The sequence below is a fragment of the Cyprinodon variegatus genome, unplaced genomic scaffold (assembly GCF_000732505.1).
Source record: "Cyprinodon variegatus isolate N-32 unplaced genomic scaffold, C_variegatus-1.0 Scaffold152, whole genome shotgun sequence".
Lineage (NCBI taxonomy): Eukaryota > Metazoa > Chordata > Actinopteri > Cyprinodontiformes > Cyprinodontidae > Cyprinodon > Cyprinodon variegatus.
This window is the reverse complement of record NW_015150605.1, coordinates 196,007-223,012: the sequence shown is the minus strand read 5'-3', so window position 1 is coordinate 223,012 and position 27,006 is coordinate 196,007. Positions and strand designations below refer to the sequence as shown.

At 37.6% G+C, this 27,006-nt stretch overlaps 1 protein-coding gene across 1 annotated transcript in view; it reads right to left on the bottom strand.

Moving 5' to 3' along the window:
• kiaa0922 (KIAA0922 ortholog) overlaps positions 1–25,849 on the bottom strand; it is a 34,296-nt gene extending 8,447 nt beyond the window's left edge. The window contains exons 1-20 of the mRNA XM_015377353.1: positions 25,726–25,849; positions 23,563–23,636; positions 17,313–17,356; positions 12,361–12,432; positions 10,722–10,845; positions 10,515–10,631; positions 7,939–8,043; positions 3,912–3,989; positions 3,344–3,497; positions 3,050–3,108; positions 2,864–2,969; positions 2,680–2,782; positions 2,453–2,597; positions 2,172–2,342; positions 2,013–2,079; positions 1,798–1,921; positions 1,645–1,714; positions 1,448–1,557; positions 1,272–1,341; positions 1,010–1,143 (exon numbers count right to left, since the gene is read on the bottom strand). Coding sequence (XP_015232839.1) covers positions 1,010–1,143; positions 1,272–1,341; positions 1,448–1,557; positions 1,645–1,714; positions 1,798–1,921; positions 2,013–2,079; positions 2,172–2,342; positions 2,453–2,597; positions 2,680–2,782; positions 2,864–2,969; positions 3,050–3,108; positions 3,344–3,497; positions 3,912–3,989; positions 7,939–8,043; positions 10,515–10,631; positions 10,722–10,845; positions 12,361–12,432; positions 17,313–17,356; positions 23,563–23,636; positions 25,726–25,849 — 2,051 coding nt within the window. The remainder of the gene's footprint in view (positions 1–1,009; positions 1,144–1,271; positions 1,342–1,447; positions 1,558–1,644; positions 1,715–1,797; positions 1,922–2,012; positions 2,080–2,171; positions 2,343–2,452; positions 2,598–2,679; positions 2,783–2,863; positions 2,970–3,049; positions 3,109–3,343; positions 3,498–3,911; positions 3,990–7,938; positions 8,044–10,514; positions 10,632–10,721; positions 10,846–12,360; positions 12,433–17,312; positions 17,357–23,562; positions 23,637–25,725) is intronic.
• Positions 25,850–27,006: the final 1,157 nt, after the last annotated feature.

The following is a 27,006-nucleotide window of genomic DNA, read 5'->3' as shown; positions in this document are numbered from 1 at the left end:
GGTGCCTTGAGGACCAGTTTGAAAAATACTGCTGTAGAGACATAATGTCCATCTCTAGAAATGGATGTTAAACCAAAAAAAACATGAAGTGTCGAAAGACTCAGAGCATCTACTGATGGAGCAAAATGTGCCAAAATTACGGATTTGTTTAGCGCATCGACTACTGCATCGGTAGCAGGACGATCAATATCAGATACTGAATCTGTCCTATTGAGTGAGTAGAGCAGCTCCTGCCGTCTGGGTGAGAAACAGCGGAGGAGGAGGGGCAACGGGGACAGACAGAGAAGGACTTCAGAATAACAGCCAGATAAGGAGTAGCTGAAGATGTTAGAATTAGCTGACTGAATTAAGAACAAGAATACATTTATTTTTAGGGAAAGGGATCAAGTACTGGCAAACAGTAAAAAACAGCAGGTTTCAGTAAAACGCTTCCTGCTCTACAAAGACAAACTGTATCTGCTTCATGTCTCCAATAATACAAGAGAGATGTTTTATCTGGGGAGGGTGCAGGATTTTTAGGTGGGTTGAGCCTGTATCTACTTAGGTTTCAAAAACAGAGATCGCTAAATTTGGTGAAGTGGCCAAAAATTAGGTAAGAGCACTATCTACACAAAGTTATCCCAAAAACAGAGAAAGATCCTGGTGAAGACTCTCAGTCATCCAAGTCATAGTCATTCCAAAACTTTGTTTCCAGGTTTCTAGGATCCAGGAAGCTTTTTCAATTCAAAATGTCTTCAAACTTGTAAACAAAGTCCAGTGGATTTTATTTTTGAACTTTTTTGGAACTCCAGAGAATGAACTGGTAAAAAGCTGCTCAATCTGGCCTAATAAATGTAGACTGATTTGAATTTAATGTCCATAGATTACATAATTAGACAAAAGTACAAGGTTAAGTGCATCTCTAGAATGTTAAAGACTTGAATAAAAAAGGCATATATGTTTGCTTAAAAAAGCATTCAGCTGTTAAACTACTAAAATTACTAATAATTCGTGATTTTTAAAGTAGTACCTGATAATCAGAATAGTGGTGGTTGGTTTGTGTTCGGTGGGCCTAAACGCCACAACGACCTCTCTGGTCTCCCATGGCTGCAGCAGCAAACGCAGGACACCCTCTCCTGTTACGTCTGCTTCGCTCTCACCTGCCTGTAGAAAAACACAAAAATAATGTCAGAGAGACTGCAACACAAAAGACCAGACTGCTGTGTCTGCATGGTCCAGTCAAACTTTACATACAAACTACAAATCATGTTTAAGGTTGTTTAGATGTTTACATTTGGAGGAGAGGGCAGCAGAGAAAACTCTTCTGTGCTCATGTTGACGGTTTGGGAGCTCATATTAAACCTGTTGAAGAAAACAATCAACAGTTAGGATGTCCTGCTCCAATAAAACCAGACACTAAATAATATTTTATTTACTGAAAACATCAGCAAAACTTCTGACAGTTTACCATTTGGTTAGAAGGTCCAGAGCTTCACCAGGAGAAGGGTAGAGAGAAAGTATTCGTATCTCCACCGAAACCACTGAAGGCGATGGATTCTTCAGCAAGAATGTTTTTACCTGCAAGAAAAGGTAACAACAGTTAATCTAAAGACAGACACGCGTAAAAAGGCCTTTTTCCAGTAAAAGTCAAAGGTCATTGCTTACTTTACTCTCATTGACGGGCGTAGCACCAAAGATAAGAGGAGAGGATCCCTCCACAGGAAGCCTGGGCCATCTGAAGAGACATGTGTTAAATGATGACGTGAGATGATGAAGGATATAACTGCTGTATAGGAGTGGATCGATGTTGCACGTTACCTGCAAGGCAATTTGTCTACGTGACTCCTCCATCGAGAGCAGATCTCTGCAGCCAGTTTTCTGTCTACAGACCAGGATGAGGCGAAGAAGTCTGGCAGAAGAGAGCGCTGCCACTCTAAGCGTCCTGTCAGACAATACCAAGAAAATTTAATTTAAAAAAGCATTTCAGGAAGCAACTTCTAATGTCAAACATGTTTTTAGGGGCAGCGCTTCACCTGCTTCAGATAAGCGAAGAGGACACTGTCGTGCACATTCGTGTTCAGCCTCAAACACCACTTCCTCCTGTTGGTATAGATGTGATTAATAACCACCTCAGATTTATTTACTATATTTCCAAACCAGCAAAGCAGCAGCCAGAGCAGCTCAAGCTTTACCTTTGATGAAGTAGAATGAAAGTAGAAAGGAAGAAGCAGACTGGTGCCAAGGCTGGTGTCCAGACTCAGAGTCAGCATGTGGTTCAGAGGTAGAGTCCTGTTGAGCAGCTGGAGGGAGAGGATATGCCAGCAGCCTGTGGAAACTCTCAATGGACTGCTAAAGTTCACCACCTGACAGACAGGGGGCAGCAGATACTGTTAATAAACACCTTTGATGTTTGGTAAAGGAGAAAATAAGTTAAATCTACCAATGAACCATAAATCAAATCCTCACGACTTACCTTTAGTGCTCCCTTTGACCCCTCTGATAGAGTAGCGTTTATCACGGTGAAAGGCAGGGGGTGAGGGTTGGAGAACCACAGCTCCATCCGATTGCTGCTTCTTTGTCTCATCTGAAACAAACTGAACAAATCTCCTACTGGCCATCTGCAAAAAGCACAATAATACAAAGAGCTATGATCATTTGAACCTGCATGAACATCAACAGGAGTACAAACGTGTGTGATACCTGTGTGTGATATATAATCCCGGGAAGCCATAGGTTGTCCTGTTTCCCATCATTTTTAAACTGATATGGCTTATGCATTTCTGTCCATGGCCTGGCAATAACCCTGGAACAGGATGATACGTAAACGATTACTCAGCTTCAGTGTTTGATATTCAAGCATTTTCAAGGAGAACAGAAAGCTCACCTGTGCATGCTAAGGTGGCCACTTGAGTGAAGTTTTTTGCCTCTGGTCTCAGAAGAACCTTGTTAAAGTTGAGGCTGGCCTCCACCTTTGACAACACCTGTATGTCCTGGAAACATAAAAAAAACATCTCATTAGGTCAAAACTAATACAATGATAGGATTAAACAAAACAAAATAAACAACTTACCTTTATATAGAGCTTCTTTGCTCCTGAATTTAACATATAAACTGCTATTTTTGCATCCCCTGTGTGAAAACAAACAGATTCAGATAATGTCCCTCTTCACAGCACAAAACTAAACTTTGGGTGCTCAGATTAAAAAATAAATAAATAAAGCTTAAATAACTACAAAGAAAGAAAGACTTTTTTATAACTACGCAAAATTATTCTTCAGGAATATTTAACTACAAGCTACACATCTGTGACTTTGTGTGATAATTTCTGTCCCTGCAAATTTGAGTACAGATCATTATCACCCACCAAATGCTGCTGACCCAGCCGCAGGAACGACCAGCAGGAACAAGATGTGCTCGATGACGTAGGGCTTCAGTTTGTCAAGTTCAGCAGGCTGGTCACCACGGGCAGACAGATGAATCTGCAGACTGAGACGCTCCTCATTTTGGAGGCAGGACCCCTGGGATGTGAGAGGAAAGGCATACCAGTCATGCAACAGATTCAAGGAAAAGGAAGTATTTGAGGAATGAGCAAAGTTATAAAGACGGCAGAATGAAAATGCAAAAAGCCTGCGAGTCAAACGATGAAGGGAAAAAAATGGAATAAACAGACAATCTAAAAAAAAAAAAAGGATTAAAAATTATATCTCTTACAGAAGATTTAGCCTAGATATATATATATATAAAAACCCCGATGTTAAAAAATCAGTTTTAAAACTTTCCAATATTTAGATTTTTGTATTTAAAAAAAAGAAACCATTTTGAGACAAGTTCCAATGAGCTATTATAAGGAAGCTAATGAAACATGAGCTTAGAAACAGCTAAATAATGATAAATAATAAACAGACTGATGTTGAAGCAAAAACCAACGGTACCTGAGGGCTGCTCAGAAAACTCTTCGGTAAGCTGCACTCCAGGAGTAGACCCAAAATGGTGATGTTAGAGGCATCTTCCTGCAGAATGAAAGAGTAACAAGTGTTACATAGTTTTCCCATAATTTTCTTTTACATAACGAACAAAAATGCGTAATCTTAAGCCTCTTTCCCACTGAAAATACCAGGTTTACACGTTTTTCAACCCACTAACAATCGGCATTTGGCCAAAAAAGCTGGGTCTAACCCCTCGGTGGAAAGCTGCATGGCCTCAGTTTCCCTGCAGCTGCCTGTCTGGTGACACAATCACGCTGGGTTAACGTTGATGATGTCACCAGTGCGACAGAAATCAGAAAAGTAAACAATGGAAAGCAACATGTAAGGAAGCCAGGGCATAGCCAGTGTACTAGGGATTGAACGTTCGGTTCGATTCGTGTGTGTTGCGTTCGGTTCATGCGCAGCTCCTTTTTCTCATAGGCGAAGCGTTTACACTCCAGAGCAGAAGGTGGTGGTACTGCGACCAAAGCCAACCACCAGTAGTAAACAAGAAGAAGCGAAGCAGCGTAGGTGGGTGTAGCAGAAAAAAATCAGTTGTTGTGGAGAATTGTGTGGGTATGGGGAGTGGGAAAGAACAGGAGTTGGAAGACGCGCCAGCAGCACTTTATAGGTCTGCTGCATGGGACCACTTTGCATTTAGAGTGACCTAAGATGACAAAGAAAGTTGTGGATTAAAGTGCAACAGTGTGCAAGCATTGTGCAACACGTTTTGTTTATGCTAACAGCAACACGACCAACAATTCAGGCTAACAATCAACATATACCAAACCCAACCGAAAACCGTGACCACGAAACCTTGAACCAAACTGAACCGTGGATTTTGTGAACCGTTCCGTCCCTACAGTGTACCGTTTTGCTCTATTGTCTTCCTGAATCCCTCCCACCGGTGCTGCACCATGTTTAACAAATGTAAACAGATTGTTTCGGCTTCTTAGATCAGAAGCAACTGACGTGGTGTGTTAACATCCGTACGTTGCCTTCAATGGTGTCTCATAATTTAGCGTATCAACCCGGCTCTGGTGTTTCCCACAGCTTGCCAATCAAAGCCGAGGTGCTTTTAACGCGGGTCGTTTGACCCGGGTAAACACTTTTCAGTGAGCTGTTCCCACTGCCACTAAAAGGCGATTGTTCCTGGGTTTAAACGGGTTTTTCAACCAGTGGGAAAGGGGTATTTGTGTGAATTAGGGGATGCACTAAGGCAAATGCGGGCCTTCATTTTTCAGCTTACATATTTATTAAATACTTTATATTATTTATTTTCTTGGGTCATTGACAATATAGTCTTGCTGAAGCCCTTTCAGTTTTCTGTAATCAAGCCATTTTCTCAGGTGCTTAGGCGCGCCCCTGAGGTCATAGATTTTCATTTTCGATAGTAAGGTTTCCTCCACTACTGTTATCCACTTTGTCAGGCATTGGGAGTCTTTTTTTTTTAACCTGGTTATGGCTCTATGCTGGCAAAAAGGAGGATCTACTAAATATTAATGTCTCTTTTTGCTGAGGTGCCCATATTTTCACCTGTCAAACTTTGTTTTAATGCGTACTGCACATTTTCTGTTAGTCCAATAAACCTAAATTCAATACTGAAATATTACTGTGTCCATCAGTTATTAGACATATCAAACTGAAATAGTTGTTACAAACACCCAAATATTTAGAAATAAAAATATTTAAGATTAATAGGGATGCCCAAACTTTTTCATATGACTGTATATCCTGCAGACCCTGAATGATTTGGTCCTATAAGGCTGAAGTTTTGTACATTGCCAAGAAATATGAGTGATGATAAGCTGCCCACACTGCTGCCAACACTGTGGATGTGTGTGGAAAAAATGTATTTGATAATTAATTCTAAAATAATGCATCAAAACTTTCCACTCAAATTCTCTCCAGCTTCGGGAGCTTGTTGGACGACCTCTGAGTCTTGCGCATTGAAAGCCAGTCGCTCTCAGAGAGCTTCACATTAAATTTTGATTCTGATTTGGACTTTAGATAGAGCGATTTCTTTGTATACGGTTTTTGTAGGCATTTGTAAAGCTTGAACAGTGCTGGTGTTTGGTTGTATGCATCTGTAATTAAATCGATACACTCATTTCCTTCTGGTGTTGCTTTTTTATCAATCTTTTTAAAAACAAAAGTGTCTAATCTGAGGGTACCTAAAAAAAAATCCCCACCAAATGCTTCAAAGGTTTTGCTCTTTACAAGTGTCCAGATATCTGCAATCCCTTTGTTCAGTAAATGTAGTGTCTATTTTTCTGATTGAATCTACTTTATTTACTTTGACTGAGATTTTGGATCCTAATTAATAAACATTACGGAGTTTTCAAATGATGCTGCCACTTATGGCAAAAAAACAGAACTTATTTGGAGTTCCCATAGGTGTTGGAGTTGAGCTGGATGCTGGTTGCATCACACATCCGACGAACAGCACAGGAACTTCTGACCTGAAGTAAATCAAGGAAAATAGGCTACAGGCTAATAGTTGCATCAGCAGTGAACTACTGAGGTGTCAGTCTGCTCATCAAGCGATATTTTAGTCATAAAGGGTCAGTTTTAAAGATATTTTTCAGCAAAAATCTACATGATGCCTCTTTAAATCCATTGAGGCTTGTGTGTATGTAATTGTTTTTTTGTTTTTTGTTTTTAGATTTCTCAGTAATCAAATAATACTAGTTTACTTCCATGTGTAGAGCTGAAATTATACATTTTTATTCAGACTGTAAAATATGCCATGTGTTGAACAAACAACCTCCTCAAAACATGTACAAGTCAAAAGTGTACAACATATAGTCTACATCGGAGATAAAAAAAAAATTCTTGCTTAATCAGTATAGTTATCAGTATAGTTTCAGGCTCATCTGGTTAAAATTGTTAAAACAAATCTTATTAAGAAGCTTTTGGCTTGGTTGTGTCTCCATTTTTATCATCACTACTTGTTGAGGGCTGTACAGGGTTAAATGCTGCATTTTATGCAACTCAAGCAAGGCCACACACCCGGACTTTACTTATTTGTGTTATATTATGAATAAAATCCAGATTGGTATTGTCAAGATAGCTCAAAACGTCTTATATTTTAACCCTTATTACAGTTTTAAACAGCTTCTTCCCCACTGCCGAATGTTGAATAAAACGGAGGGGGGAAAAAAGCACTTAAGAGTGAGATATGATTTACAGTTTTTCAAACATTATGTTTACATTTTATCACTGCTGCACTTTAAGAAATAGAATTGTCTTGAGACAACTGAAACGAAATTTAGTTTTGTATACACCCTGTGTGCAAAATGACAATAAAGTTTGTCCAAGTCTAAGTTTTGTCTATATTAAATCACATTTTAGTAAAAAAATGTGCATCTCAATCTCAATTAAGTGCAGCTAAAATTATAATAACCTGTTTTACTGACCAAATTAACCTCATAATATACATTTTTAGAGTTGCACTTTTGTACGAAACTTGAGTGTCCTGACAAGTCAAAACAAAACTTCTTCTTTATCTATAATTATTTTTATTATTGTTAGCAGTATCAGAAAATAATGAAAATACATTCAAATTTCGGGTAAACGTGAGCCCAAAGTGGCTAACATGTAACTGTGAGAGCTCATCGTTATGCTGACATTTTCAAACAGTCACCCCACTTCCTGTTGTGGAGGCGAGAATATGTTTCAGATGCCTCTCACACACACTTTCACTAGTTTAAATACGAGTTAAATGGTGTGCATTCTGTGTTATGGTGGAAAACAGAGAATAAAAACTGAAAACACAGAGTCTGCCTGAACAATGGAAAGAAAATGAAGTACACATTCCTGCAGATTCAGCAGCCATCCAGTAATTTAATCAGAGTGGGTGATGGTGCGTAGGTGTCTGTGTTGGGGGGGGGGGTATTATCTGGGTTAGCAGGAAAAAGGAAATCAGCTGTTTCCAATGAAGAGCTGCTACTGACCGTTGGCCTCACAGACAAACACACAAACAAATGCATACCTGAGTTTGGGTCAGCTTTATGCTCTGGATGTGAGGAAATAATAGGAGGCTTTCTTTTCTTTGGGATGATTTTAATGAGGTTTGGTGGCCTCCCACACCAAAAACCTGGACAAGAAGCAAACAAAGCGATGAACATGCCGCCTGTACTTTAGACACTTTAATACAAGAAAAAAAGAAGTCAACAGAAAACTGAATAATTTGAGCAAACAGAGAGGGCGAATGCTTTCTCTGGACCTCACAAAGTGAAAGCGAAAAAACACGAGTAACGTATGAACTACAGTGTAAGAAGACCCTGCAAAGTATAACTTAATGGCTTAAAATGTTGTTTAAGAAAAATGGTTTTAAAAAAGAAATCATAACTAGACCAGTACAAAGGAGTGCATCATTGTGAAGGGAAGGATATTACAGTGGATGAAACATTTTTTTACCAATAAAATTCTGACAGCTTGGTAAAGATTCATTACAGATTCCCTAATACTTAAAATTCTGTACAGCCAATTGCCTTCAGAAAACCACCCAAGCAGTAAATAGTAGTTTATATCAAACATATTCATGGGTTAGAGGGGTCCAATCAAACTACAGAGATAATTCCAGATAATAAGGAGTGTGACTCGAAGAAGAAATGTTCAGAAAGGCTCACCACCCAATCGGAGCACAGTCCAGATGTGTTAAGGCTGCTGCAGACTCCACGCAAACAGACTTTTTTTCCTCACACAGCGAATTGCATTGTTTTGTTCTCTCAGCACTTTCTGATGGTTGCTCACACTATTTGCTCTAAATCAGAAGTCTGGGCAGAACTTTTATTTTGCTGGGTCACAGTTTAACTATGGTGGTGAATATGTTACTTCTGCTCATTTCCTCTAGACAAGTTTCAAAGCCAGAACTACGGGTCTGCTTTTTCTTTGGCTGTCTGCTAAGAACTTCTGGGAGCCTCTTGCAAAGAGACACAGAGACCTGTGCACCTATGGCATATATGCGACGACCTCTGTGTCTTAAATGTGGTTTTATCTACAATAATGATGGAGAGAAAGATCAGGATGCATGAACAGAGGGTTTTTAATTTCAAAACTGCTCTGTGGCAATATGACAGTAGCTGTATAGGTGCAGCCCACTCTATCCAGCTCTCCATCCTTCATAACATGTTATGGCAGAAATGGCTCACACACTGGCTTGGTTGAACATGTGCCTTCATGTTCACCAAATTGCCATGCTTGTGTATCGGTATACAGCCCACTTTGTAGCTATGGAAGTGTTGATGAGGAGGGCATTCTGGTTTTCAACAAAATAAAAAAATATTTTGCTGGTTGTAACAGTATGAACAATAAATAAGAATGCATCCATTTTAGAGCCATTGCTATCCGGAGTAAATAAACAGTGACTTTATTCAACCACAGATAAGTAGCAGGATAAGATTGGTAATAAAAGTTCAACGGAAATGTCTGTTAAACCTGCCTATAGATAATCAAGTTGGGAAGTCCCACCCCTGTAGAACTGCACTACTTTGTTGTCTCCAAATAAGCTCCAAAGCACAAGCAGAGCTTATTTCTGTCTGCTCCTCTACTACTCGAAATTAAATCAAAAGCTGTTTTTGGTTTTTCCAACTTCGAGAACAAAATAAGTGTCTTAGTTCCCATGGAGTTTGTAGCAGCTTTTAAGGACCTGATCGAACTGGACAAAATTTAGCAACGATGCAAAATTTAGATGTAAAATTGGATCGTATGAGTTTGTTGTACTTAGAGCTCACTGAAAATGCTAAGGTCACATTGCACACGATTCTCTGTAACTTAGCTTTCCTACCTCCAACTGAGATAAAACCCAAGACTATTTTGGTTGGACCTATGCAGGAATATGGCAACGAGAGACATGGTGGTAAAGTAAAACACATCCGCTTTGGAGAAAATGAAAAACCAAATCTCTTAATCTAGGGCTAAAACAATTAATTGGAATAATCATAATTAATCGATTATTGTAATAATTGTGAACTAATTTGATTATTGAGTAATCGCTAACTGGAGTATAGAGACTGTAAATATGCTTTTATGTGACAGATCAACCAACCCTTGAGCAGGATTTATAATATATATATATATATATATATATATAGCTCCATTAGGAAACAGTGTCTAAGTTAGCAGAGCAGATCTGGATATATACAATCAATAAAACATTTTAATAAAATGTATACTTTACACATGAAAGCAGCTCAGGAGAAAAGAAAACAGATAAAGTAAAATAGCATACCTCTTTAAGCTTCAAAAAAAAAAAAAAAAAAAAAAAAAAAAAAAAAAAAAAAGTGTAACAACAAGGATGCTTATGAGGGACAAAAAAAAAAGAAATTGCAGGATGCAAGGGGTGTGACCCACTCTTAAGCTGGTAGAGATAGACAACCCAAGTAATGCAAAACAGGGTTCTACTCTTACTTACACACGGGGGCTGAGTATCAAGACCAGACCACAATTTTCAGCATTTTTTTTCATAAATAGATGTAAAAATACATGTATGTTCATTTTTAAGACTTCACAATTACCCTTCCCCTTCTTCTGTCATCTGAAAACCAAATAAGATCGTATACTGACCTGGTATGAAAGCAGCCCATGGGCTGATGTGTTTATAAATAATGTGTTTTCTACATTGCCCTCCTCAGATGGGAGGAAAATTAGTTTAAAAGATGCCTTCCCCTTTGGTGGGATCACCTACAACAGGGAAAAATAAAGGAAAATGATTACACTTCAGCAGATCCGACAAATCATTCATTCAAAAACAAACATTTTGAACACACTTACTCTTCTGTGAAAGGAAGGTATGTAAAAATGCCTGCTGGATGTAAACATCGACAGCAGGGTCACAGGAACTTCCTGACTGGGGTTGTGTATATATATGGTTTCAGCTCTCGGCAACCCGAGCGGCCTGTAGACAAGAGAGCATTAAGATCAACACAAAATGCGCTAAATATTATTTTCTTAACTCACTGTAAAATAAAACAGTTCACAAGGTGTTCTCCTCTCCACAATGCAACATGTACAGTAGGTTTATATGCAAAATGCCATCAGCTGCAGAGCAAAAATGTAAACCGAGCCTTATCATCTGTCAACAAAACTCAAAGTCTCTCACAGATTAGCCCTTTGCATTCAGTCAGTATGAGGAAGCAGAACCATTTGCATACACTAGATGTAACTTGAGTTCTAAACATTTAACCTGAAAGGGTCATTTCTGTCCACAGTAAAACCACATGCACAAATAAGTCGAGTTGGAATGCTTATAAAAAGCACTTTGTACGATCAGTTCAGAGATTATCTATGTGGGCTTGGCCATCCAGTGACAATGTGTCACTCAGTTGTAACCAAGCCAAAAAAAAAAAAGTTTCAATATCAACGAACAGCACTGGCTCTCTCAGCATACAGAGCTGACAAAACCTTAAACCTTCTACCTCTTTCTAATATATATGACTTTTGCTGGAGCAAATCCAATGTTGCTGTCATTTGTTATAATAATAATAAACATTTACATTTTTTAAAATTCAAATATCAGTTAAATACAGGAAAAAGTAGACATTTATAAAACTGGTTAGGGATTGATTAGACATTTTGTGAAGCTTCAAATGAAGTGCTCTCACTTCCTGTTTTGTCTCTGAAAGCAGAGCTTTACTTTCATTTTAGAGAACAGCACCATACTCTGGAGGAACATGAAAGTTGGATACGAGGTTCAGTAATTCTAGGTTTTTGTCTTTGCTGAAAGATCAACAGAAAAAAAAAAAAATCCAGGTTCTTCCAGACATGCTACTTATTTTCTCTTTTTATTATCCGTTTAAATAGAGGGTTAATAATTCTTTAAAAAACACAACATCCATTTTGTAATATTCTTTTAATAGCCTGAAGTAGCCGGCTGACCAGGAATTATCAAACTTTTTCCCACAATGCTCCCATAAAAAGAAAACCACATGATTGATGAGTGGGATTCTGGTCCCACAGTCCTATTTTTTGTGGATATAAATTCCCTACAGCAATTATCCCTTGCTGAAGAAATATTTTTCCAGTGCTGGAGTGCCTACTTTCTGCATTCCAATCACATGATATAAATCATCTGTGCCATTGTTTATGCAACACAGAACTGGCTAAAACTGTCACTGCACAACATTAGGGCCAATCATTTGTTTTTGGAGCATGAAGGAAAACAGTGAGATTCTCAGACCCTCTGGCAAGGGTCAGCATCTCCGAATAGTACAAAAAGCAAACTTATAGCTTTATTTGGTTGCTCTTCCAAGATGGAGGTAAAGTTTTCTAAAATACTTTTTTGAAAAGTTTAACGGGGATGAAATATGTTCATATTTGTTGACATAGGGACGTCTTATCTTGTCACACAGTTATAATCCAAGCAGGTCATTGATCTCTGCAATATAAAACAATGGGAAAGAAAGACTCTTACTGTGTTCCAAAATCCAACACTGGGGGCTGAATATGCAGAGGCATCCCATTCTCATGTGTATATGGAGAGGAGCTGTTGGACAGAAAAGGCATGCAATAAGTGTTACACATAGGCTGCATCAGGAAAATCATAAGCATTTTCTAAAAAAAGAACAATGTGTCTAATTTTGGACAACAGTATCAATGACAGGCATTCATTAAGTCAGTGTCCAATTCAAAAGAGGAGTCAAATTCAATCTGCCATTGATAGCAATGCAGGTAGTCAGAGCTGAGCCTGGCCCAGTCCATACAGAGACCGGGAGTGTTGGGCCCACATGGATCCACGTTGTGGGAAAAACCCCAAAAAACTGTCATGTGGAGGAGGGAAATAGTTGTGATATTTTATGTTCACAGTGCGTCTTTTCTGAAATCATGACATTGTAGCTCCATCTCTACCAGTTTCTTTGCTGCCCTGTTGCTGTGTTTACATCTGCACATCCCTGGTGTTAGTGCTGCGCTACTTGACTAAAACGAACCCTATGTAAATCTAACCTTAAACCTATTTAAAAATAGGTCTGTCTTACTTCAAACCTTATTATGATCGTCTATATATGTATGAGAGGTTAAATCCTTTTTTCTGACTAAATCCCCCAGAAGACGATTTGGTTCTGGATCCCAGTCTTGTGTAATTATTTAAAATCTTATTGGACCTATTGTTTTTGTTGAACGATTCAATTTGTTTCTGAGTAAATTTCACAGTGTCTTCAGAGGGCCCAGCATACATATAAGTTGTGCTGCCTGCAGTCATGTAGCTGCACATTTCCTCCAAATCATTTAGGAAAAAATACTGTTGTTTTGAACAAGAGGCTTAAAGTAGTTCTGGGTATTGGTTCAAATTTCAAGAATGAATTAGATTACTTTTCTCAAGACTTAAAATCAATTCTTTTTATCTGATATTGAATTGCTGCTGTAAAAAAAACTATGTTTTAGCTGTTACCTGAATAACATGCAACATATTAATACTAGTATTACATTAACATTTATTCCCAAATGAATTGTAAAATGCAATTTGTAAAATCAATCCCAATTCATTGGGAATTGATTTTACAAATGGGAATTTTACAAATGGGATTTTTTTTTTTAGCATTTTATTTTGTGCCTGTAAGACAGTACTAACTTAAAAACTATTTCTCTGTTCTTCCACAGTGAAAATGGACAGCCTGGTCTCAACGGAATTTAGATGACCAAATGATTAGATGCATCTATAGGGGGGAACAGCTGCAGCAAATGATGAATCCATTTGAATACTCTGTTGGCATTGAAAAAGCATAGCCAAGAATATAGTTAGCATCCGATCCTAATATTAAAGTAGAGAACTTCTTGGGAATATTTAAATGTATCCATTTTCTATACCTACTTATTCTTGCAGGATTAAAGGGATAATTAAGTGGTCATTAAGCAAGAGACACTGTACATGGACCACTTGACAGCGGACCTTCACAATAAAACACCGATACACCCACTTCAAACTATCGCTCACTCCTCAGGACAGCTTATAGACAGTCATTTGCTAATGCAGTTTTGCTAACAATCAAATATGAGGGGTATATTGTCTTAAGTATTGTTGGATGATGATGTGAATCAAACTGAAGCAGAAATTAATCGCGTGGCTCCAGATTTGTGCTGACCTCCTCAAGTCAATACTTTTTAATCTCAAAACTGGGGTGTAGAAAAACCTTCAGGGCTCCTCTTCTATTAAGCATTTAGTGTCAAAGAAAACACAACTACTACTTTATTTTTTTCATATTTAATAATATTTTGCTAACTTTGCATTTGCATCAATGCCATTTAAATGACCTATGCCTGTGGTGACCCTGTGTTACATCCTAAGCTGTAGAGCAGGGTGAAGTTAAGCCGGAAAGCAAAAAGTGACACATACAGAAGCTGAATGTCACTGTGCAACTCTGTCAACAATGAGGCGCCTTAACACGGCTGCTCACCAACAGCAGAAAGTTAAAGCTTTACGGTCTATGCTTTATAAAGCCCAATAAACCACTGACAATGCTGCTGTAATCAGAAAGTGGTCTAATCTACTACTAAACAGTCACTACAACCATTTAAACCTTGCTTCAGAAGACTGCTAAAAAGCAGAAGTTAAAAGTGATGTTCACAGTGTGTCTTCAGTCTCAGAGTTAAAGATTAATGTCCCATAAAGAAACAATACTAAATAAAAAAAGAAAGAAGAAATGGGTGACAGTAAATGCAACCAATAAGTCACCTTTTATTTTTAAAACAGATGGTATTAATGACCTCATTGGTAAGAAAGATAATTTCCTTTTAAGGCATAAGCAACTCTAGAAAAGAACTGGCTGGCTGGCAGCATGCACAAAAATGTTTGAACATGATCGATTTGTATTTTTCTTCTTCAGCAGCCAGAGTCAGGAAAACAGTTCTCATATCTCAGTCTACAAGCCGCAACAGCCCCTCTGCTGCTGCTGCTTCTTACACTGCAGGGTCAGTTTTACAGATGCAGAACTACAGTAGAGGAAGTGACTGACATTATGTTCCACTCACTCTGCAGCAGGTTTTTAGTTTCAGGTTGCAGACACCCAAAGCTTTATTCAGACCAAGTGTTAAAAACGATAAGATTAGATGCAGGAGTTTCATTTGATTTTAAGTAAGTGTACCCATATACAAGTCATGCATGTGGCAGCAAAGTACAATATTCAAGGCTTGGTTTTACAAAGTGCTAAACGGTTATATAACATTAAAATGCTTGTCCTAACAAATCTAGATATTTTTAAATCAAAGATATCCTAACTAGAAAGTTGATCAGATGTAAAATGGTTTGTATATCTATAAACTTTTGATTCAGTGTATCTGTAAAAGCGTTTTGTCATTTAGGCCCAGTGTACACATGAATCGAGCATTTTTAGACCCCTTTTGAAACCTGGGTCCCAAACTGGAAAGATTTTAGAACACTTATTCCTCTTCTCTGTGTCTCTCTTTAGCGAAAAAATAACATCTTAGTTCCACCTCTTGCTGTATCAGCTCTGTGCTGCCATGTTGCTGTTAGTAAACTGAATGGAGAGGTAAAAGGGGGTTTAATTAGATAAATAACCTCTAAAGGGTAACTTTAGAAGAGCTGTAGAGAACTGCAGATCAGGTGGATTCTCCAAATGTAACCTTTATTGAATAATGTAGAGACAACTGCTGGTAGAAGAAGGTGGTCTGATCAAAAGAGGCCAACTTTTTTTTGTCTTGTCTAAGTGCAAAACAGTATTGTAGCTGGAAAGTGGGACATTTTCAAAGAGGAATAAAGATCTAGGTAACACTAAAGAATGAATTGCATGAATTTGTTTTTTGGTTATTGTAAATGTTCAGCTGAGTTTTTGCATTAGCTTAACTCAGTATAGTCCATTTTGTCAGGCTCTGGTCATACAGTACATATGAGTAATACAGCATATTTCCTTTAGTGGAAAAAACAGGAAAAATCCTCCATTTAACCAACAAGTACTGTACTGTATTCTAGCAAACGGGTTTGACCACTGCTCAGTACAAAAATAACAACTTGTGTTGAGTGCTATTTGATCCCTGGGATGCAAGTCAAACAAAGTTGGTGTTAGTCGTGACCTCAGCTGTGCTACAGGGGAGAGGTTAAGACAAGAAGAATCCAGGTTTCTAACCCTATATTTAAGACCATCAACCTAAAAAGAAGGCAGTTTTAAATGACCAGAAATCAAAAGTGAAAAAGAGAACGCTAGGAGAGGAGAGAAGTCTTTTGCAGCCCTATCACAGATGGAAATGTCATTAACCTCTGCATGTGCTTCCTGATTAGCTCTCTAGGCTGGGAGAGGGTGATGGCAGGCCTGGTAAGTGCCTGATAACCCACAAGCAAGAGGTCACACAGTCCATGGCTCTGTCTGCTTTTAGACAAACCAATAGCACAAAGTAGCATTTACCTCACCTGGATTTAAAGGCAGGCATATTTCAGCACAAATCAGCTGATCTAAACTAAAATAGACTTTATCCTTTCATCTAAATGCTTGTCATGTTTGTTCTTTTAGTAAGCTTTATTTGCTAAAACAACTTCTTTTATCAAATTATCTTGGTTAAAGCCACAAAAATGCACAGTATACTAAGTATTGCTCTGGTCTAAACCAGCACACACTAAACATAAAGGCTAAATGTTACATAACCACTTCCTCCAACTGTAAGACAGTCTTTACATTACTGCCATGACTTTCTCATCTGTGCATCTCTCTTGAAACATTAAAAAAAGCAACAAAAGAGAGAAATATTCATAAGGAACAACCAGGCGCCAAGATGGTTCAGTTTCCAGGCACTCACTAAGACCTACAGGACATGCTTAAGAAGACAAACTGCTGATTTTCTGATTATTACAGTTTTTTGTTGTTCTTTGAAGAAGCAAAAAAAACATGAGGGAAAGACAGACCACCTCTCCTTTTTATTTTTTTCAAGGAGTTCTAAAATTAGTCAGGAATTTGGTTCTGTGGCTCTGGAACGCACGCCCCCAAACTCTCTGTCACACCCCTTCTTCTACTAACATAAACAGCCTGCATGCTGGGGAAGACTTTTAAAGGACCTTTTCTTGCACAGGGATATTAGACTGGAATCAGACGTCATTTGTGAATAAAAGCAAAAACTCACCACAGTGTTACAATACTTCTCCCCAAACTTTCTTTTTCAAAGTCAAAGGAAACTAAATTACCCACCAGGACTCTGTCATCCCTATCTTGGCGCTAAATAATGGAAAATTAATTATACGGATTTGTATTGCATCAATCAAGCACTTTAGGAAACTTCCTAGAAACCCCAAACATTTCTCATGGCTCAATTCAAACATGATTCTGCTGTTAATAATTTAAAGTTTCTTAGAACTACAATGCATCAGAAACAGGAACAAAAACAAAAAAACAAAGTTGAAGGAAAAAAGAAATGAAGGAACCCTACCTGTCTTCTAGTGGAAGACCGTCTTTTCTTCTCTCCTCAATCACCTGCAACAGAGAAAAAAAAACTTCACTGTTTGGTTAGGTTTACGTTGTAAAGAAAAATATTTTTCATCACACTGTGCTCTTGGGAAAGTAACTAGCTTAATCAAAATACAATATCATATGATAATTGAGACATGGATTTCATTCTCATAGACTCTTCAGATTATGTCTGCATGATATCAGAAAACCTAGCAATGACAACACTAGTAATAACGTAACAATCAGGTTTGATAATTGCCTATATTCTTTTCAGTGAAAATATAAATGGAAATATATCCCCAATAAATAGTACAGCTTTAAGTCAGGAGTTGAATGTAATGTTTAATATTGGGAATCCTCTCAAAATGTAATCAACTTCAGTTAGCAAGTTGAGAATTAGTTGCTAAATTAAAATTAGAGGACGTCAAAACAAGGAAGTCAAACTTAAAATACACATGCTTTAAAGAATGACCAAGCAAAAGTGGAGACTTTTTCTATCTGATTAAGAGAAGCAGCATAAAACCAACAATTTCCACACCAAAGCACAAAGTAGTCCTGACGGGTTCTGAAGACCATAAATGTGTTCAATTGGCTTTAATTGCCGTTTTTGTGGCAACCTCTCTGGCCACGAATGTCCCACTGTATCATGTGCTACTACACACATGTGGGATGTTAGGATTATACAGTACAAAGACAAGTTTTTTTTTAAAACTCAGATCAAGTAATTTATTTCCACACTGTAGAGAGATTTCTCCTGATTTTTTATGCTGTCTGACGCATACAAATTAACTTTAATTTTCATTTAATGAAACTGTCCTTGAGTCTGCATTTTCAGGAATGGCACATTTAAATCACAACCAAAAAATATTTTAACTTATTGATTATCGATTTTCCTGTAGACTTGGCTTTAAGTTTCTATGTTCTATTTTTTACTCCTTGTTCATCTTTTTATGGATTTATAATAATTCATATAGTTTTTTTTTTCTTCGTATATTGTGCCTAACATATAGTCTGCAAATAATATGACTATAGAATGCATGTTTGTTAAGTTTGTGCAGATTGGTAAACTGTGACTGAACCAGCCATTGGGACAGGTAACCTTAATTTTTGATTTACATTTTCCACCATTTACTGCGACAAAATATTTCCAACCTGTGAAAATGAGATAATTATGTAAAAAAAAAAAAAAAAAAACAGAGACAAGGAAAAATCTATGGCTGAGGAAGAAAAGGAGAGGGAAAGAACCAAAGTTTCTACATGAACCAGCGGCTCCAATGTCTCCTCAAAGTTATAGCAACAGGACCCAACTTGTCCTCCGCCTCCTTTTAATTCACTTAGACCAACACAGCCAAGGCAGCACTTGCTGGGAACAACAACCCATTACACTCCCTTTCACTGGTACCAGGTATTGATAATCTGTGATGCAAAATACTAAAATGCTCTTATATGGAATATCTGTAAGCATCAAAAAAAAAAAAAAAAAAAAAAAAAAAAAAAAAAAAAAAAAAAAACAGTTTCACTGACAAGGACACTCGGGTCTGACTGGAGATGCTGTGTTCAAGTATAAATAAATCAAATCCAATAATGACAAAAAAAAAAAAAGTAGCTAACAGCCTTGTACACAGAGGAGACAATGTCAAAATTTTGTTTTCAGCAAAGGAGAGAAGATTAACCAGTAAATCAACAGACATCAAATAAGGCTTATATTGACTTTACCTCTCGTGATAAGACATGAAATGAAAGGGGGTCTTTCTGCATGGAGTTTGCATGTTCTCCCTGTGCATGCGTGGGTTCTCTCTGGGTACTCCAACTTCCTCCCACAGTTCAAAAGCATGAATGTTAGGTTAATTGGATTCTTTAAATTCTTCTTGTGTGTGAGAAGGGCTGTTTGTCCTGTTTGTCTCTGTGTTGCTCTGCACATTGGTTCCTCCACTCAACTACTTTCACAACTATTAGACCCATTAGCCTAAAAACCTAAAAGCTGCTTGTTACACTAGTGCTAAAAAAAGCCCAAATTAGTGACACAATATTCTGTATTTTGACAACCAATGCCAAATAAATGCATTGACACCATGAGACCATCGCATTAGCACTTAAGGTTACAAAGACATGCATCTAGTCTCATTATCTTTCATTTAAGTTAAATAATTAAATCCCTTTTATTAACATCACGAGTTTAGAGGATTTTCCAATGAGGTATCACAGCATATATAGGGTAACTTTTATAGAGCTGACCGAATGAAAACAATACAATGAGAAACGTATTAGTACTTTTAAAACAAATATACCGGTTATCCATTGTGAAATAATGATGGCCTCCATACACTTTTAGAGTAATGGTGGAGGACTGAAGCTACAACAATAGTTACGTTTACATGTGCAAAACTTCTCCGATCCGATCCAAACCTTGGATGATCCCAAGTTTTAAATCTCTGTTTACATGGACACCAAATAAAATAATCCAATTGTGACAAGTGTTTACATTAGGGATGTATATCTCTACCACTAGGTCAATTCGATACTTATCTCAATATATTACTACCGATATAACAATATAACTGCGATACACTAATCCTCACTGTTGATACAATGCGAAACAAATCACTCCTGTTCATGGTTTAATGTGATTAAAAAATGATTTCATTACTATATGACTTCATAAGATTTAGTATATGTGATCATTTGATATAGTTATTCTGGCTTTGAGGATTGATTAGCTTAACCCACTAGGTTTCAATAGAATAAAGCAATACATGTAAAAATAAAAATTTCAAATGTAGTTATCTGGATTTTACTCTACATTTTTTGTCTCAATAATGCCTATAGAAAAGCAGCTTCTGATGGAGATGTGCCGCTTCAACATCAGAGATGGATGCAAGGCAATCTATTTCCAGGATGTTTTATGATTTAAAGAAAAGAAGCATTTCCAAAGAAAAAACAGCCTGAATGTCACAGATTAATAGAGAAATCATAGCAGTAACTGGAAACTGCTAATAAATGAAAAGCGTAATATTCAGTGAACACATCGGCTGTGTTAAACACTACACATGAAAGAAAAACGCTTTTTTTTAATGTGTGTAATGTAAATACTAGGAGGCATAAAATCAGATGAGTTTATCCACTATTAGAATCATCTGCAACCCTGAACTGAATGAACTTTGATAAAAAAAAACATGAGGGAAAGAACAGACAAATTACACTCCGCATAAATAAAAACGAGAAAGTAATAGATTTCAGATTTCTATTCTGTGTCTGTTTAGAGCAAACAGAGAGCACTAGCTACAACAGCAAATACATGCACCTTCAGATTTCATGCTACTCACAAACCACAGAGTGCTACTGCTCTCAGATTGTTGACTATATCAAGATTTCCTGCCCAAATCATCTGGGCAGAAAAAAACCCAAAAACATATTCTTCCTTTTTCTTGGATTAATTGTTGATGCACATAGAGTGGACTTTGATGCATTCAAGAATTAAGGACATTTTACCAAGCTTTTCTTAATGCACTAATTAAACAGACGTTGACAGAAATCTTTAATATATCATTGGGCTATAATCATTTAAGTTTTTTTTAATTGTGCTAATGCTTTGAGATTGAACATGCAGCTAATTTTGCTTCTTTTGACCATATAATCCAGCTGAGTGAGATATTTGTAATATTCCCCACAGAGGTGAAACATTGTAACTTTCCTTCAACTCTGAACTATTATCCCAACTTGGTCTATTTCTGAAGCCAATACTGCACCCAATTTCTCCCATTTTAAATTTGATTCAGTATCAGATGGCACCGTTTGATGTCTTACTCTAATTTAGCGCTCACTGAAAAAAATTTTCTTTTAATGGCACACTAAATATCCCATCCTATCTAACATGGTTCTTGGTTCCATCCATCCATCGATTATCTGACACGCTTTATCCCGAGTTGGGTCGCGAGTGATGCTTGTGCCTATATCCAGCTGTATACGGGTGAAAGGCGGGGTACACCCTGGACAGGTGGCCAGTCCATCGCAGGGCAACACAGAGACAAACAGGAAAACAACCACTCACACACACTCACACCTAAAGAGAATTTAGAGAAGCCAATTAACCTAACAGTCATGTTTTTGGACTGTGGGAGGAAGATGGAGTACCCGGAGAGAACCCACGCATGCTCAGGGAGAACATGCAAACTCGGTTCTTGGTTCCCACCATCTTTATTGCATATAACCTATGTGCTTGCGTCAGTGTGCAGCTCATAACGGGTACATGATGGTGCATTTATGTTCCCACCAAAAAGACTAAATAACTGATTTAACCATGGACTTTGCTGGTTCAAAGTTGCACCGTTAATCAAGCCTCAAAATTAAACAGATGTACATTAAATCTATGGATGCATCAGCATCCTATGTATGCGTGTTGCACCATTAATGTGATTCTGTGAATCTCCTCATCCCTAGTATGCATGTCATGTACCAAGCTTTTGATCAGATGACATAATTTGAGCATGTGCTGTAGTGTCTAATTCTCCAGAAATGATTTGCTAATAGAAAAAGAAGCTGTCTGTTTTGTAAAGAAACCCGTACTTGTCTGCTTATCGCCAAATTTAGCTACCGTACTCTTTGTGCCCCACATATGTCTTTCCCTTCAGTTGAGTCTAGTGATGTGTTTTTCCTCAATAAGAACCTTTGTCGCATCTAACTTGTGTTTTTGGTGGTTTTAGTGAAGGGCTCAGCAGCACCCTATGCTGTCACTGGTTAGCAAAGGGTTATAGGGCAGGATGGCAAGTTCATCCACACATTACATTTAGAGCCACCTCTTCCACCGAGGAGCCAAGGAGCCAGTGGATGAAGGCTAGTACAGAGAAAAGTTCACGCTGATGTTATACAAATGTGCAGAAATGATTTTACTCCCAATATCCCAATGGGTGGTAACATGGACACCAGTTGGAATGGTGATCGAAAAAACCCCACCTCTCTCAGTCGGAATAAATTTCTTTCCTATCAGACTGACTTGGATTAGAATCTTCAGTCTGACATTTTTACACATTTCGATCTGATCAGGCCTTTAATCTGATTATTTGTGCCCCTATAAACATAGCTAATGATCAGCACATTTGAAGGCTTCCATGCTAATAGAAGCAGAGAAAATAGTAAACGCAAAAGAAAGGATTTTGCAACTGGGTAATGGATGAAAAGTTGTAAAGAAAAGTGGAAAGGATGTGTTTAATTAAGACTGTGGAATTAAAGTAAATTAAGAACAAACTAAAGCACATTAGCTTAATAAAAAAAGAAAAAAAAAAGATTATATTAGATCGGCCTCATAAAACTCCAGTTTGGAGGGCCAGTGTCCTCCAAATCATGAATGTGACTGAAAACCTCCTCATGCACTTAAGTCATGTCTTTGACCTGTAGCATACAGTAGCTCCTGCATTTTGTGCTGACTACCAGCAGCTCCACTATGTCATGCTCTGTTTAACACACGCCATGTAACTGATACACTGTCCCTACTCATTGTGAAATATGATGCCCAACCATATCAACAATCAAAGTGACCCAAAAGGATAATATAAAAAGATATAGCTCCTTAAACTGGCACAAATGGAAAATTATTGCAACATACAGACTCATGAGTAAGTATCCAGAAACTTTCTGAGCACCTCCTTGGAGAATAAATGATCTGTAATCATTTTTCCACAATATTAAGAGATTTAAATTTTTTTTACTACATTGTACTAAAACAGTTTTCATTTTCTTGTTGTAATCTCAGGGACTTATTCTAGATAAGAGTCTTGCAGAAAGAATTTAGCACAGTGCCTTCAGGTAGTACAGCATCAGGTGATCTATCCCATGACAGGTTTTCTGTACACGCTTCCACTGTTTATGATATCTGTGTTCATATTAACATTATCATTACAAATAACCACTGGAGAGTCATAAGAAGAGGCCTGCACTGATATAAAAAAATAAAGAACAACATAAAGAGAGGGATAAAGAGGACAAACTGCATTAGCAGGAAAGGAAAAGAGCATATATTTACACATATGCTTTTGGTACAGAGATAAAGATAGATAAAACTTTGGAAGCATAATTACATGAAGGAATATCCTAACTCCTCAGCAAGGTGTTTCTGCTTTCACATCCACGCCCCCTCAGTGCATTTAAAAGCTGCTGTGTAGTGATTATGATACAACATTTGCATACTTTAGTTGCTCCATCCTTTAAAACACACCCAAAAGGGAAAGTATGAATACCTGTAGTGGGACGAATGGGTCCGACTCCTCTGGTTGCCAGACTTCAACAACACTGGTGGACATCTGACCCAAAGCTTTGTGGAAAAAAGATGAAGAGAAATTAAGCCGTGCAGAAAGTAGAAACAGTATCAGATGCGAGAAGCAGATTTTGGAGAAAAGCTATCAGTCACTAGTAATAGAATTAAGTGAAATAGACTCAACAGCTTCTTACTTTTATGTTTAGTAAAAAGAATATTTTGAAGAAAAAAAGTAATGTTTATTGCATTTTTTTTCTTGAATTCTCTATCTAATATATAGATGTTTGGTTAACAAAGTCAGCCTTTTATTAAATTTTAGTTTTATGTTAAGCCTTCCTAAATTACATATAACATTTGAATTCCCACATCACATCTTAATCATTTTATCAGTCTCTTTCAGGAGTTCTCGCCGGAAAACTACAAATATATGAACATAAATAAAAGCAAATCAATTGCGTAATCAGCCTGTATAAAGGTATGGTCATAATTGTAAAACTTGACTGCAATCCTTACAAGAGTTTGTAAATGATTTAAAACTAAAACCTCTTTACACAAAGAGAATAGAAGGTAGTATAAATGAGAGTTTAAAAAGATGCAGTTTAAACTTTATGATTTAGAGATGATCTGACAAGTCTGTAGTAGATTTAGGAAAACAGCTGATGTAAACTGGTTACACACTCCCAAACTGCCATTGCTCTGACCAAATGAGCTCCACTCATTCATCTTTTTACCTGCAGTATCTTTGACTTTTTACAAATAAGATGTAAAAATTAACAAGTAACAAGTCACACTAGGGCTGCAACTAACGATTGTTTTGCAAATCGATTAATCTGTCGATTATTTTTCGATTAATCATTTAATAATCGGATAGCCAAAGGTTCCTTTAAAGAAGATTTTTTTTTTTTTATTAAACCAGGTGAAACTGTCTCTATACTCCAGTTGATGATTAATCGATTACTAAAGTAGTTAATGATTATTTCAATAATCGATTAATCACAATTAATCAAATTGTTTCTGTCTTAAAACAGACATTAACTTGAAAATTACACTATAATTTGGCTATCGCAGGTTTAAAAAAAAAAATTTTTAACATCAAGTCTGATACAGTTTATATGAATTTTAAATATAACATACCTGCTACAAATTAAATTACAAATCTGCTTGATAACTTCAAGTTAACTGCACTTTAACTGAAATATCCAGAGTTTTGTAAACACATGTGTAAAAAAACCTGGATTATGACTTTTAAGAGATTTTAGAAGTGGAATGGGATTTTGATCTTTGGGCTAAACTCTTCTGCAGAACAAGAATCCCAGTTTCTGTCTACCAAAATGCTCCTTTCAGAGTTGGATTGTTAGGATACCTCATGCTCTATGTAAATCTCTTTGCAGGCTGCAGAAAGACAAAATCACCAACTATTCTCACTCCTTCCATCTATACATGCATATTTGCAAACATTAACGAGCTATTATGTCTTTACCGTGCACATGGTCCAGTGTTATTTAAATGTGATAAGACTTTACAGTTAATATTTATTTAATAAATGCAACTATATTATCTTCTGATCTAAATTTAGATTTACCTAAAGCTGCAGGTGTGAAAACAACCTTAAATGTATTGGTTTATAATAGGTTAAACTGAACTGAATGGAATCTGACTGCTAGGGTGTAGAATAAAATGTCTTAAACGTGCATAATGCTAACATGAACTGAATGTTTATCGAGAATATTGCGTTGAGGTGATTCTGAGGTCATAAATTTAAGCTAAATTTAATTATTGGAGATAAAGATGTGAAATTGGAGTGAATGACAAGCAAACATACCAGCCAGGAAACGAGTCCAGCTCGGGAAGTTGACAAAGGCTGTTTGCTAGCTGATGTTTTAGCTGTTAGCTCAGAGGCTAACGAACTTGAAATTAATACTCTAACGCTGAGGAATGAAACAGAATTAAGCAGCATAGAAATGCCATAAAACACCATTTATCTTTAATTGTAAGAACGGACTACATTAGTGGTAGGACATTTTAGCTTCGCTAACATTTTTGAGCAAACCGCAGTCAGGTAGCTAACTTCAGTTTTTTTCTCTCCCAGCAACGGTTGTTATTGTTCCACCCCCGAAAAAGGCCGAAAATAAACCTGAATACAAACCTTGCAGCTGAGCCCCTCCATGCTGGACGTGTGGTAGAAGTATTTGAAGTATTCCTAGTAGTATTTTAATCCAGGTTTTCCTGTGACAGTGGCTGCCTTGGTGGAAGTCGTGTAGCCCCGCCATGCCGCTCAGTGAGCTAGCAGCCTGCAGTGTGCTTTGCTGCGTCGCTCTATGTCTGTCTGCGCTGCAGCAGCAGCAGCAGCGGCGGCGGAGGAGGCAGCAGCAGCTTCCTCACCGCCCGCTGAAACACAGCTTGGAAAGGGCGTAACTCCCATCAGAGCTGACAGCACGTCTCTGGCAAAGGGTAAAATAAACAAATGACAGAAAGGTTTCAGGGTATCCGTTTAAATTACTCTGTAGTGGTGGAATGTAAACAAATATAGTTGTTTTATACTTCATCCTTTGTCGGGGGTCAACACAGTTTATTGTTATTTCATAGTTTTTAATTAACTTTTGTTACTTAAAGTCAGATGCAAGCAACACAGCAGTAAAACTGTCCAGAACAAAGGCAGAGTATAACTAATCTTCTGGTTTTTATTCTGAGCCAGCATGGGGTGACAGTGGAGGGGAAAGACTTCCTCTCAACAGAATCAGAACATTTGCCTCAACCTATATGGGGGTTAAAGGTATAGTGAAGGATGTTCTTTTTCCGGGTGGATCCGATTTTTTGGCCCATATGCGACCTGTATCTGATCTTTTCATGGCTGTCTGAACAACACAGATCCAATTTTTTTCCAATGCGACCCAGGCCACTTGGCTATGTGGTTCTGAATCCGATATGAATCAGGTATTTTCAAATGCGACCTGTGTCTGAACGGCCAGGTCGCATTCATCCGACCTGAACGCCATTAATACCCGACGAAGGTCACTATTCTGGGTCTTGCTAAGAAGAAGCGGCAAGAAAAACAACAAGAATGGCGGACGATGATACGGAGAGCAGTATTTATGTTTAACCATCTTGAAAAGATAGTTTTTATGGTTGGGAAAGGTCGCTAGATGCGCTCCGGAACTACCATCCATGTTTACTTCCGTAAACATAGCACGCTGACCTGTGATGTCATTGCGTCCTCTACTGCGCATGCGGGAAAATTGCGTTATATGACTGCAGTTCACAGAGGAGATCACATACAAGTTGCATATATTGGGAAATGTGAACGGCAATGCAAAAAAATTGGAATTGAGCATCAAGGCCTGCAGTGTGAACGTAGCCAAAATAATCCTCCTAATTGTCAATCACTGTGGTGATATATTTACGTAACTCTCATCCCCATTTTCATCCC